Source organism: Malaclemys terrapin, chromosome 10 (genome assembly GCF_027887155.1).
Source record: "Malaclemys terrapin pileata isolate rMalTer1 chromosome 10, rMalTer1.hap1, whole genome shotgun sequence".
NCBI classification, from domain to species: Eukaryota; Metazoa; Chordata; order Testudines; family Emydidae; genus Malaclemys; species Malaclemys terrapin.
The window spans coordinates 54819088-54831797 of NC_071514.1; the positions used below are offsets into that span (position 1 = coordinate 54819088).

Sequence of the window (12710 nt, forward strand, 5' to 3'; positions counted from 1 at the left end):
GGGGAATCCGTATATTTATTTTTTATTTAAATGTTTTTAAAAATTATAGTAAGTTTAGGCCTTAACCTATTTTGTGTTAAATTCAGATTTCATTTTAAACAGGTTTCTTTTTAAAAAGAAAAACTTGTAATTTAAATAGCAACCCTTGATAGATAGTGAAGAAAATAATCTATTTTTTTCCCTCAAAAGGACCCATTGATTTGTCTGCACCCTGGGCAGAGACTCTAGGGTAATGACATGGAGGCAAACGTGAGCCTGTGAATGAAACGTTCTGTGCAACGAAACAAGGGGGCCCGAGTTTAACCACCTTGATCCCTTTGTATGGGATGGGCCAGGACCCATTTCAGACCATCTCGGAGTCTTGTTCATTGGGGGATTTCAGCACATCTGATGTGCCTCCTACCCCAGCGTGTGAATAAGTCATCGCTTAACTCCCCCCGTTACCAGAAAATTAATGCCCCATTAACAGTGGCCAGCTCCTCGCCCCCACCCTGGCCTGGAGCCACAAATCTGAGGCTGAGAAATAGCAGGGGGAGCTGTGTCTCCTGCCCCCTGGTGCAGTTCTTGCAGAGCAGTCACAGAGAGCTGCTGACCGTCTCCTTGGCACTCTGCGTGCAAATCTGTCAGGGCCTGGCCTGCTTTTTTCTCCTTGTCACTTCTCTGGGAGTAGCCCCAGACCTGGCCCCACCCCCACACCTCTCAGCACTAGTGCAGCACCTCGTGCATCAGGGAGTCTTCCTGGGCCCCCGCCAGTCTGAGGGCCTGGCAGAGCTGCCCCAAGGTGCCCTGGTGACTGCATCTTTGCCCTGGGCCTGCGTTGGGGATCATCACAGTGTACTCGGGTACCAACTTCTGGCCTCCTGCCATGCGTCAGCCCCTCTCCTCCCTGCGGGTTACTGGCTGGGGGCAGACTGACACAGCTGGCGCTGGCAGCAGATGTAGGGTCATGCTCAGGTGAAGCAGCACCCCCCAGGTTAGTTATGAGAGTGGGCGCTTCCAGAAGGTCATGGGGCTGTATTTCCATATAAATAGAGCTGCCATTTCATTCACTACAGACGCTGCTTGGGGCCAAGGGCTCTGTCTGCTGACAGACTGCTCCTCTCTCCAGTTTCTTGCACTAGCAGATGAGCTAAGGGGACTGGACATCAGCACTTGCCTTCCATGTGTTCAGCTGCGAGACCTTAGCCTGAAATTGGTGCCAGTCAGCTGGAGGCAGCTCCCCCCAGGAGCCCCTGCTCTCTGGGGTGCAGGGTTTCACCATGGTGAATTCTGCCCGCTAGCGCAGTGTCTGAGCCGTGTCCTAGAGGAGTTGCTGTGGCACAAGGTGGCACTGTCTGACATGCTGCTTTGGCCGACTAGTCACCTGTACAATGTTCCCTCCTAGCCTTCCGCGCCCTGCTGCAGATCCGAGCCGTGAGGAAGAAGCCTGGGGCTTTGTCGCCCGTTTCGTTCAGCCCCGTCCTGGCCCAGACCATGGACCATGATGAGCACTCTGTAAGTAACTCACAACCCTGTGTGGCTTCTGGCCCTGTGTCCCCCCACCCAGCGAGCGGAGATCGGGCAGGCTCTCTGTTCTCCATGCCCAGGCTCCATTTCCATTGGCTTGGTCCATCTGTGGATGTCCTTTCCTGAGGCTGTTGGCCAAAGCCCTTCGAACTGTGTTTGGGGTGAGCCTTTCCTACTTGGATCAGCTTCATGCTTGAGCATTCGAACCTCCTGCTCTTCTTGAACCCCTTGATAGCTGGGGAGCAGCCCTCCCCATGGCTTGTGGCTTTTCAGAATGTCTGCTACCCTCCACGCCAGGTTTATGAAGCTGTTTCAGGCCCGGTCTCCGCTCTTTTGTTAGCCAGCATGACTTTGAGCGGGAACTGCCACTGTGTGCCATAGCATGAAGAGGTTTCCCTGGGTCATGCAGGATACAGTGCCTGTCTTGGAGGGGGGTGGCCCAGCTCTTGGTTTGGAAGAATAATTGGTTACAGTTTGAGCTTGTGTGTAAATCTGCATCCGCAAGTTGTTTTGATGAAATGCCGTTGGCCTCCTGATTCCCCTCTAAGGTCTGTTCGTGGGCTGGCTAATAACCCTATATGTGCAGCTCTCCTGGGGAAGCTCATATCCCAACCAGTGTAAGTACACAGCTAATTATAGTGAGATACGTGAGATCTCCCAGAGCTAGTGTGATCAGCACCACTGGGGGACTGTCAAATACAGCATTGTTCGCTGTTCTGAACGAGCCCCGTCAGGGAAGAAGGTGTAACCTAAGACGGCTCCAGTGCGTTCAGAGACTTGCTCCCCTTGCCCTTGTTCTGACATATTGCTATACATACTCGTTGCTGTGCCCCAAAATACTGGGGCCTGCAGGTATAAACACAGTTCCCATCATCCTGGCCCATTCCTTTGCAGACTCTAGAATGGAAGCCTCCATCCTGAACATTGCTCACAAGGGCAGGCACTGCTCGTTGTCAGTGATGTGGTTGCAGAGCAAATCACAAATAGACCCTCTTGACTGAGCGGCTGGGACCCCTGGGGGCTTGGCTCATGGTGGAGCATGGCACACTGGGACCTGTGTTCTCTGCAGGTCGCATCTCTTCATTAAAGATGAGGGCTGTTGTCTGATGCTGTTATACAAGCTTGACAGAGCCCGCAGCCTCCTCGCAAGCTGCAGATGCAGCCTTCTGAGGGTCACGCAGGGCACCCTGCAGTGGTGCTGTAGGCAGAGCAATAGGCTTCAGGGACAGCTGGGTGGTTAGTGCCCAGCGAGAGGGAGCCATTGCTTAAAGACGTGTGTAAGTTTCAGTGACTGATTGGCAGGGCCCTGCGTGGGCCCTGCTGTGGACTTCACTGCAGGATCCACTCCCGGCCTCAGAACTGAGCTACAGCACCTGAGCTTTTGCTTAGAAATAAAACATAAAATCAAAAGGTTGGTTCTTGCCCCTCATGACTGCGACAAAAACGTCCCCAATATAAACCAATCTGTTACTGTCTCCTCACGTCTGCTGCCTCCTGAAACAGGAGCTCTGAGCTGGTGTCTGTAAACAGTGCCCCCTCCGGCTTGGTGGGGCAATAATCCCGGAACCTAGGGGCAGTTTTAATGTCAGTGCAATTAAGTATTTCATTGCTTGCTTATCCCACTATCCCTCACTGCCTCTCCAACTGCCTAAACTCACAATGTGCTGTACCTCGCTGCCATGTCCTCCGGCACGCATGCACCAGCCTCTACCAGGCACTTGTGCTTTGTCAGAGCAGACGTTGTTGGCACTGAAAGGCATCACAAAGTGAACTGGTTATAACATCTCAGTCAGTGGCAGAGATGCTGAGCTGAACATATTCTTTATATTCCTCCTCAGCGCAATAAAAACTTCCCTCCGTGAATTTACCGGCCCGCCCCCAAAATATGAGCATCACGGTGCAGAATGGAGGTGCAGTTTGCCACTGATGATGGTGATTAAGAATTGGGTTCAGTTGACATTGGTTTAACTGCTTTGAACAGGACACCATCAACATGTACTGCATATTCCCTCAGCCGCCGGTTTCCCAGTCATGTGAAAGACCCAGACAGACAACAAAGGAAACTCGCTATGTGGAGGAAGCAGCAGGAAGGGCTGTTGGATGTGCAAAAGAAATAAACTGACCAATAGCAAGCACATAAGAGATTGCTCTCTCTAGTCTTTCCCTTATAGAATTTTGACTGTTGTTTGAAACAGATGTGTGTGCAGAACTTTAAGCTGATGGTGCCCCTTTAAATTAACCACTAAAGGAGCAAAGGATTTACTGTGCAAAGAATAAAGAAGGGATCCCAGTTTCACACTGGGTCCAATTTTGTGGGGGTGCCTAACATTACCCCTGTTTTCCTCACCTGCAGAGCTCCGACAACATCCCTCCAGGATATGAGCCCATTTCGCTGCTGGAAGCATTGAATGGCCTCCGCTCCATCTCCCCATCCATCCCTTCCGCTCCTCTGTACGAGGAAATCAGCTACACCGGCGTGGTGGATGGGCTGCCCCCTGCCGGCCGCCCGCTAGGTGGGATTGACAGAGCCATGGAGAGCGGCCCTCAAAAGAGCAAGCGGAGCAAATCTCCAGACAGGTCAGCCCCAACAAAGGAGTCTGCTCCTCACATGGGCCCTTCGGGTCCTCCCCAGCACAGTACAGCCCTGTCATTTCCTCCTTGGCTTGCCTGGCCCATGGCTCTGCATTGCCGCCTAGCTCTCCTGGCACTGCTAATCCTGCAGCAGTGGGCGGACGACAGCTGCTCACAGCTGGGAGGTTGGGGTGGTGCCTGCATGTTTAGCCTTAGAAATGCCTGCCTTGCGATTGCTGGAGGACTTCATGGAGGGCTCACTGCTCGCCGAAGAAAGTTGATTTTCAAGCTGGTTTTTCAGCCGTGCTCTCACACCCTGCATGTCCTGCACCCCCAGTTCCATGCCCATGCTTCCTTTGAGCATTTTCTGGTATCGTGCGCCCCAAGCCCAGGGCTGCAGGTGAACCTCCCCTTGACACGTGGAGGCCCAGTCGGGAAGCAGAGCCCTGACAAGCATTGCAAGAAGGGGCTGAAACTCCTGGGAATGCCAGGTTCAGATCCCAACAGGCCTGAGGTGGCCCTTTGCCCTGCTGAGCAGGTTCTGTGCAAGTGACTGTTGGTGTGTGTCTCAGATGAGACGCACCAGGGGTCTGAGCACTTGAAGTGGCTGCTTATGCCCTTGTGGCCCTTTCTATGAGAGGGAGGTTCGTGATCCCACGTTCCCCTGTCTGAACTCTTGTGCACCTCCTGGCTTCTGCTGTTTCCACTGTGCTGTGCCTGCCGGGGGCTGGGAGGTGCCATGGGAATGGAAATCACTGTTTTGTGGCTCTCTGCAACATCATTCTTCCCCCTCCCTCCCAGTGCATTACGATCTCCTTCGTCTCCAATCCATGAAGAGGACGAGGAGAAGCTCTCTGAGGACTCGGACTCCCAGCCAGCGCTGAGCGGGGCCGAGCTGGTGCTGAGGGAGAACAGCTCTCCTGGAGTAAGTCCCCATCCCAAATGCTGCTCAACCCTGGCTGCTCCTTGCCCCATAGCCCTGCACCAGCGAAGGGCCACTCCCTGGGCTGCAGCATGACAGCTGGCTACGGGTGCTGGTCTGGGGAGCTGCATTTCGGGCAGGCTCTTCCTGAGTAACAGGGCTCGGGGTAAACCCTTTAGTGTAGGACGGGAAGGAGCCCGGAGTCCACTCCCGGGGAGACCTGAACACTTCCCCTCCTCCCTTAACTCCACAGCTCTCCACCCCCCACCCCCAGTGCTTTGGGTTTCCCATGCTGCCAACCCCTCCCCCCAGGCACAATGGGAACAATTACAATTACAGCCAGGGAGGGCATTTCTAACCCTTGGGGCTGGCGCCTGAAGGGCTTTGTTAACATGGGATGCTCCTGTCGGTGCAAAAGGGTTCCAGGGTGGCATCCTTAGAGAGAGATCTAGGTTAATTCTGGCTCTAATCACTGCAGTTGGCTCTGCAGCTTCCTAGCTCTGAACCCCCCAGCCTGGGCCTGCCCAGTGCACCCACAATCAGCATCTGACACCCGGGAACCTCCAGGAGGGGGTTTCAGCAGGGGGTGGTGTGCCCGGACAGGTGGGCACCCTCATTCCCCAGGCCAGTATGGCACTAGTGTGATAATGCTGGGCACCCTGTATCAGGGCATCAGACAGGCTGCCCCCCATCCTGGGCACAGTCTGCTGAGCGCGTTGGTAGAGTATACTGAGTCCGAGGGGAGGGGTTCCAGCCTGCAGAGATTGTCCTATTCTCTCCTTTTCCAGAGCATGGTGGCTGAAGAAATCGAGGAGATCTCGTCCCTGCAGCAAGGTACGTCCTGCCCATACCTATGAGACAAGTCAGTCTAGAGGGTGGAGTTTGGGGCTGGAAGTGACCCCCTGCTAGCCTCTTGGCCCTGCTCTCTTGGCTTATGGCAGGGCTCCTTCTAATCCCCCTGGAAGGTGCTTCTTGGGGTTGGATATGGTCTCAGCCTGGAATCACATGCCCGGGTCACTGATCTCCTTGGAGACTGAGCACCCCCTAGTGCTTGTGCACAGACACAGCGCCTGACCTGTGTCTGCTGGGGCCCAGTGAAACATGCACTTTGTGCAACAGGGATCTTTGTGTGAAGAATCATAGAATATCAGGGTTGGAAGGAACCTCAGGAGATCATCTAGTCCAACCCCCTGCTCAAAGCAGGACCAATCCCCAGCTATCAAGATCTGCAGAGCTCTGTGCTCTGCGACACTCTCCAGCGTTTCTCGTGTCTCAGATCTTCCAAAGGGAGTGTTTAAAAACTGCATTTGGACAGTGGCCGAAGCTGAAGGGGAAACCACGCTGGGAACTAGGGAAGTGACAGTGACTGAAATTTCTCACGCGTTCCTTCCCAGACGGCTCTCCCTGGAGCTGAGCTCTCCCAGGGTGGGCTGATGGGGCAGATCAGTAGTGCAGTGCCAGGCTGGCTGTGTATGTTCCCCTCCCCTTTGCTGCTGTCGCCATGTTCCCCAGCCTGCGCCAGAGGGCCAGGAGGGATGCAGAGGCTCTCAGTTGGCCATTGTGCCAGGCAGCACCCACCATTCCCAAACACTTGATGGGAAATTTCACTGCAACTTAAAAGCCTAGATCTCATTCCCTAGACAAACCCTCAGTAGCACCGGGCTGCCTGTTGATCCGCTGTGGGAGGTGGCTTCCACATGGGGAGGGAGGAGAGCACCGGGGGTGGGTTCTCCATCCTGCCCAATGCCAGGTGGCCATCTCCCCGCTCCAGCGCTGCTCGGTGGGCAAGACCCAGGCTGTGTCCTGCATGCGTGGGGCTGGCTCAGTGCTGGTAGGATTCGCCCTCTGGTGCTGTGGTCAGTGCCCAGGGCAGGGCTGGCAGGACAAATGGCAGGAGGCGCTGCACGACTTCGCTGGGCTCCCTAGGCCTGATGTGTCTTCAAGCGTCTCGGCTGCAGACAAGAGAAGTGCCTTTTTCAGTCGCTGGCCGTGTCACCTGGCAGCGTTTGCAGGGCGTGGCAAGGGGCAGTGGGGAAGGAACCTGTTCTCCCCAGGCACATGCCAGTGGGGGCCCTTGTTGGCACTGGCCTCTCCTCTGGAGGGAAGACAGCACAGAGCCCTCTGTCTCTCTCCCACTCGCTGCAGCGGGCCTAAGCTCTCCGCATTCTCTGCTGACTCCAGGTAGCCGCCTGCCCTCCATGGAAGACATCCTGCCGGAGAGCAGCTGCAGCGAGCACAGGAGCCTTACGCAGTCGGAGAGCGACCCCCCAGTCGATGTGTACCTGCCAGGTAACAGCCCAGCCCGGGGGCCGGGGGAGGTCTCCTTGTGCTGGCATGGCACTGATTGGTGGGGGGCTGCACTGCTGTGGCTTGGCAAGGGGTCTGTGCTGTGCATACTCGCTGCGGGCTGAGCCACCCTGCTTGCAGCTTGCTTGGCTGGATCGTTGCATCAGGCAGCTCGTCTCCAGCAGAGAGCGAAACTCTCCCCTAAAGCACCCACTTGCCATGATCATATGGAGCTAACTGCTGCCCCCAGGGGCATGGGCGAGTGGGGCTCCCAGAGAGGTAACTTGCCCTATATCTCCACTTCCCCTCTCCCTTTGCCGTCCCCTCCTCCCTCACCTTTTTGTCTTGCTGCTTCCAGTCCCCCACCCCACCCCCTTTCCTCCTTTCTGCTCTTTAGGCTGCAGCCACTAGAGGGCAACCCAATTGCAAGTGTGATAGTGGCTTCCCCATGTGAGTTGGTGAGATTCTCTCTTCTCCCACCCCCAACCGAAGATTCATGAATACATGAGTTGAGGCATAACGTGGGGGGGGGCTGAAAACCCCTGGTCTCCCTCCTCTAGTGATGGCCACATCTGATCACTGGCCCTGGCGCTCCAGCTGTGAGCTCCCTCCAAGGGTAAGGGCCCACCTGGCAGCAGATCCCGGGCACACCCAGAGAAGAGCGCAGGCTCCTGGCTTTATTGCTCCTCGTCTCCATACTGCTGACCCAGGGAGGGAGAGGCAGGGCCTGCCACGCTGGGGCCGCTGAGCATGCATGCTGTCACCATGAGCCACACGCGGCGCGCTGGGCTCATACTCTGCGGGGGAGGGACCATCTCTGGGCAGGCCGGGCCCCACTCGCTGTGCCGCGGGTGGGGGATTGCGCTTCGGGGGGCTTCGTGGCTGAGCTGCTCGCAGCGCAGCTCCATCAGCCATAGTCGTTGCAGCCTGTTCTCTCCTGTAGAGTCACAGTCTGTTCTGAGCATCTCTCTAATGTCTCCTTCCTTCTGCCTGCCTCCCTGCTCCTGCCCTGGGCAGCACTGGGTCCCGATTCCTGCTCTATTGGGATAGAGGAGTAAGCTGGTACGTCGTCTCATTCTCTCTTACGCGCAGGGAATTGCATGGGGCGGCAGGAGCCTTTCAGGGTGGGGCTGTAGTGGGGGCAGACTGGCTGAATGTGTCAGTACCAGGCTGGCCCCTTCTCCCCTCCCTGCCCTTCCAGCTTGGCCCAGGGCGGTGCATTGTTGCAGTGGTTTCCCCTCACCACGGGGTGGCAGTAACAGGCCCCAGAGCAGGGCGTGGGAGCCAACTGGCCTGAAATCCGGGAGTTCAGCTGCTCCCTGGGTTTCTCTCTCCAGACGGCTCAGCTTGTGCCTCCTTTGTATACTGACCTGGCAGCTCTGATCCCAGCCCCTGGCAGCAACTGTCAGCATTACTGAATCCCCTCTGCCGAGCGCTAGCCAGGCCAAGCACCCCGCCAGGCTCTGAGGGGAGGCTGCTGGGCAAAGCACCAGTGTCCCTCTCCCCAAGAGAGCGAGGTGAGTTCAGCCCACTCCTTGCGACTCGGGGCACATGGTGCCTCCAGCCACCCCTGCTGTGACAGGAACAGAGGAGCCCTGTCCCTGCTATGCTGAGCACCCTCCCCCAGCCCCTCGCTGAATGCTCCTGCAGGAGGCCCTATGGCTGTATGTGAGCCCATAAACGTGTGGGTAACTCAGTCCTGTTAGCATGAGTGGCCAGGGTGCGGAGCTGGCCCAGAAACCTCCTCTCTCTCACACACACACACGGAGATCTGATCTGACCTGCTTCCGCTCACCGTGTGCAGGGTTCCCCAAAGACTGGGGGGCCAAGAGCCTGAAACCCTTGGGGGTTCCTCTCTAGGCCCTGGTGCCCGCTAGGTCCACGTCCTGCTGAACTGTGGCAGAGGGCACAGGGCTCGTCCACTCGTCAGCAAAGCCAAGAAACTGGACAGGAAATCCTTGTGGGTCTCCACCCAGCCCTTCTGTCCTGGGAGCCAGCGCAGGGCAGTCCCCTTCCCGAGCAAAGGGGAGCGGGGCATACCTGGCATCTGCTGGAGTGTGGGGAGCATCCCGTTTGCAGCATGAGTCCCCCACCCAGAACCGTCCCATGCCCACGGGGCTCCTCCGGTGCGCACATGCTGGCTGATTTCCCCCAAGCTGTAGCTCAGCCCATCCTGCGCCCGCCTGCTCCCCCCTAGGCTGATCAGAGGGTGGCAGGGGCTGTGATGTCTCTGTCTCTTTCTCTCTCCCCTCGTTCAGGGTCGTCCGACTCCGAGACCCTTCCAAGCCATGGCGCCAACAGTCCCACTCAGCCCCTCCTCTTTGACCAGCCCCGGTTCCGCCCGGAGGACGCGCGCAGCCTTTCCTTCCGCCCAAGCCTGCGGGGGTCTCAACTACATCCCAAGCCACACGCACAAGCTCTCCTCTCCCCGAGGGAGCTGGGAGCCGCCCGCGCCCTGCAGGCCCCCCAACTGACTCTCTGATCATGGCTCAGGTGTGTTAAATGAGTCTGTAAATGGGGCAAGAGGAAGGCAGGCGCTGCCCCCTGCAGCAGGTTCGAACCAGGCTCCCTGGGGCCCTGGCGCCCACTTTCCTCTTGGGACTGGCCGCTCCCCTCACCAACGGGCACAACTTTTGCACAGGTTGGTTTTTTAAAGATGTTTAAAGTACTTCCCGTTCTAACCCCTCCACCCCCTTCCCCCCCCCCGAGGAGCCAGCGGGAGGGGGCTGGTGGGGGGTGCAAATGAAGGACACTCCCATGTATATTTTGTACACACGATGACTGCTTGCAGCTGTGGGCTGGCGCTGCCCCTCCCCTGTAAATCCCTTGCAGGCCGGCCAGGCCCTGCTCTGTTTTCTCCTGGGGGCACCCAGCCCAGGGCAGTCTGTAGCTGGGCTCATGTGGCACCTCCTCTCCTCCAGGCGTCGGTCCCCTGGGCGTGGCATTGCCTCCTGGCCAGCTGGTGACCCCATGATTGCTTTGCAGCTGGCGCTCGCTCCCCTGCAGCCTTGTGTGGGAGGAGCAGGGTGGACGGGTTCATGCCTTCCCCTGCAAAGGGATGAGGGCCCCGGCTGCACTCACTGGGGGGACAGCCCCTCTGTGGGGAGCCTGCTCTGGGTCAGTCCTTCCCAGGGAAGATCCAGCCGAATCTCCAGCGTGGGGCACACGCGCCACCGCTCCCCTTCCTGATCCTGCACCAGGGCTCTTGGATTCAGGCACCCCTGCTACCCTGCCCCCTCCAGCCCGTGTGTGGCTCCTCCCTGCCAGGCCCTGGTTCCTGGGCCCTCAGGTGCCATGCCTGGCTGCAGGCAGGCTCTTACCTAGCTCACAGCCAGGGCAGCCTGGTCTGTCAGCACCCGCGGGCTCCAGGTGGCTTTCTGAGGTCCTTAGACACAAGCACAAGCGTCCTGCCGGAAGGTGGGGACTTTGCCCCGCCAGGCAGCCACCAGCAGTACCTGCTTGGCTTCCTGCAAGGCCAGGGCCAGCAGGGCCTTGCTGAGTGACACTGTTCAGGGGAGCCCTTAGGGAGAATAGCCCGTTCCTCAGCCTTTACTACTCTGCGCACTTTTTCCCTGCTGCGGTGAGGCCCGGGCACCTGCTCCTCCCAGCTCTGGAGAGACCCTTCCCCGGCCTCAGTCCCAGCCCCTGGCATCTCCCCGTAGTCCCTGCACCACTGTGGTGTGTCTGAGCCTGGCCTGCAGAGAGTGGGGAGCAGCGCACTGGCAGTGCTAGGCCTTGTTACAGCTGTGGGCCCCAAAGGTGGGGGAGGAGCAGCCCGGCAGCTTGTCTCACCCTGGCTGGGACAGGGCCGATGAGTCAAGCGCTCAGCTCTGGGTGGGGTCAGACCCAGCATCTCTCCAAAGCTAGCAGCTCCACATTCAGCATGCAGCACTGCCAGCAGTGAGGCCCAGGGAGGGCGAGAAGGGTCCTGCCCCCTGCTATGGGATTCCTGCCATGCTGGGGCCTGGGAAAGGCCTCCATGGCAGAGAACCACCCCCCAACCCAGGGCCCCTTTGAGTTGCAGCCAGCTCCCCCCATCCAGGTAGGGCCTTTATGAGGCAGGAGATCAGCCCTGGGCCCCCACTGCGATCCTGGGCTCGGGTGTGTCTGTTGCTGAGGAGATGGGGTGTGCATTGTAGCAGCGGAGGGGGCAGTCTTCCCAATGCTCTGTTGCGGCCCCTGCCCCAGAGAGCAGGCATGGCCATGGCACAGGGAGATGCCATGAAAAGCATCCCCTAGCCCTCGCTGCTGACTGCAGTGACTCCCTTCGGCAGTAGGGCAGCTCCCATCACCGCTATCTTCAGGGGCATGACTCTCTGCCCCTCGTCCTAACCTACTGCTGCATGGTCACTGGGCAGGGTTCCAGACGGGGCTAGCAGGGCATGGGGGTGCTGGCAGCCTGCGGGGCTGAGGGAGACCTGCACTCTGCGCACAGCTTCAGACTGGGACCTGGAGCAGGGGGCGTTTGGGCACCTGCCTTTCCCCACTGTACATAACCAGCGCCCGTGGCCTCATTGGTGCCCCCTTTGCCCGCCTTGATCGATGTCGCTCAGTGCGGTGACCTTGCCGTGTGCCTTGTTCCTGCTTTCTGTGCTGTGGGGAGTCTCCCACCCCTGGGGCTGGCCCGGACCCTGCAGGAGTCTCCTGTCCCTGCTGGGAGCTGTGCCCACAAGGACCCATTCCCGTGGGCAGATTTGTGTGCATGGCTGCTGGATGCTGCCGTCTGCTTCCGTTTGCTGTCACACCTTTCGTTCTCTGCTCCTCCCCAGCGAGATGGGCCAGCCCCCTGTCTCCCCCGGCAGGGATTTCTGGGGGCTCCTCCCTTTGTTCCTCTGTTTAGAGTAATAAATCCATGGAGCAATAGCCTCTGTTTATCTGTTATTGGAGTCTCCGTGTGCATCCTCCGCCCCATGCAGGGGGAGCAGAGCATTCCGGGGCAGGCAGCTGAGAAGAGTTTTGGGTCTGTGGCACCTTCACAAACCAAACCCCTGGCTGCTGACCCCAGCTGAAAAGGCTGAAACTCCTGCAAACTCCAGCCTAGTCACAGGGCAGGGCAATCACTCCCCTTCTCCAAGGGCAGGCAGCGCTGGGCCCTTCTCATGCCTCTGGGAAGCACATATCAGTCTCTGGTGCTTTGCCCCTGCAGCAGCCCAGACTCGGGCCTGGGTTTGCCCTATTGCAGGGTGACCCCCTGCAGGACACCGGGTGGACACTGACTCCTTTACAGAGGCCAGGCCTCATACCCCATGGCACTCAGACCCCAGGATGTGCACAGCTGGCCCGGGAGAGGTCTGGTGGAGACTGTGGCTGGAGGGGTGCTAAGGGGTGTCCATCCTGCCAGCCCCACCCTCTGAGCACAGCACGTGTCTCCCCAAGCAGCTATCTGCAGGGCCCCAGGCATGGGATCTGTCTGTGGGCAGGCAGG

At 58.3% G+C, this 12710-nt stretch overlaps 1 protein-coding gene across 4 annotated transcripts in view; it reads left to right on the forward strand.

Moving 5' to 3' along the window:
- The window catches only part of MGRN1 (mahogunin ring finger 1), a 110757-nt gene extending 98609 nt beyond the window's left edge, over positions 1–12148 (forward strand). For 2 of the 4 annotated variants that reach the window (XM_054041176.1, XM_054041178.1), the window contains 6 exons: positions 1385–1494; positions 3860–4083; positions 4879–5002; positions 5788–5833; positions 7181–7288; positions 9544–12148. In XM_054041176.1, the coding sequence (XP_053897151.1) occupies positions 1385–1494; positions 3860–4083; positions 4879–5002; positions 5788–5833; positions 7181–7288; positions 9544–9767 (836 nt within the window). In that variant the 3' untranslated portion in view covers positions 9768–12148. Of the gene's footprint in view, positions 1–1384; positions 1495–3859; positions 4084–4878; positions 5003–5787; positions 5834–7180; positions 7289–8228; positions 8348–9543 lie in introns of all 4 variants that reach the window. The other 2 variants (XM_054041179.1, XM_054041180.1) reach the window with 2 other exon arrangements.
- The last annotated feature ends 562 nt before the right edge of the window (positions 12149–12710 follow it).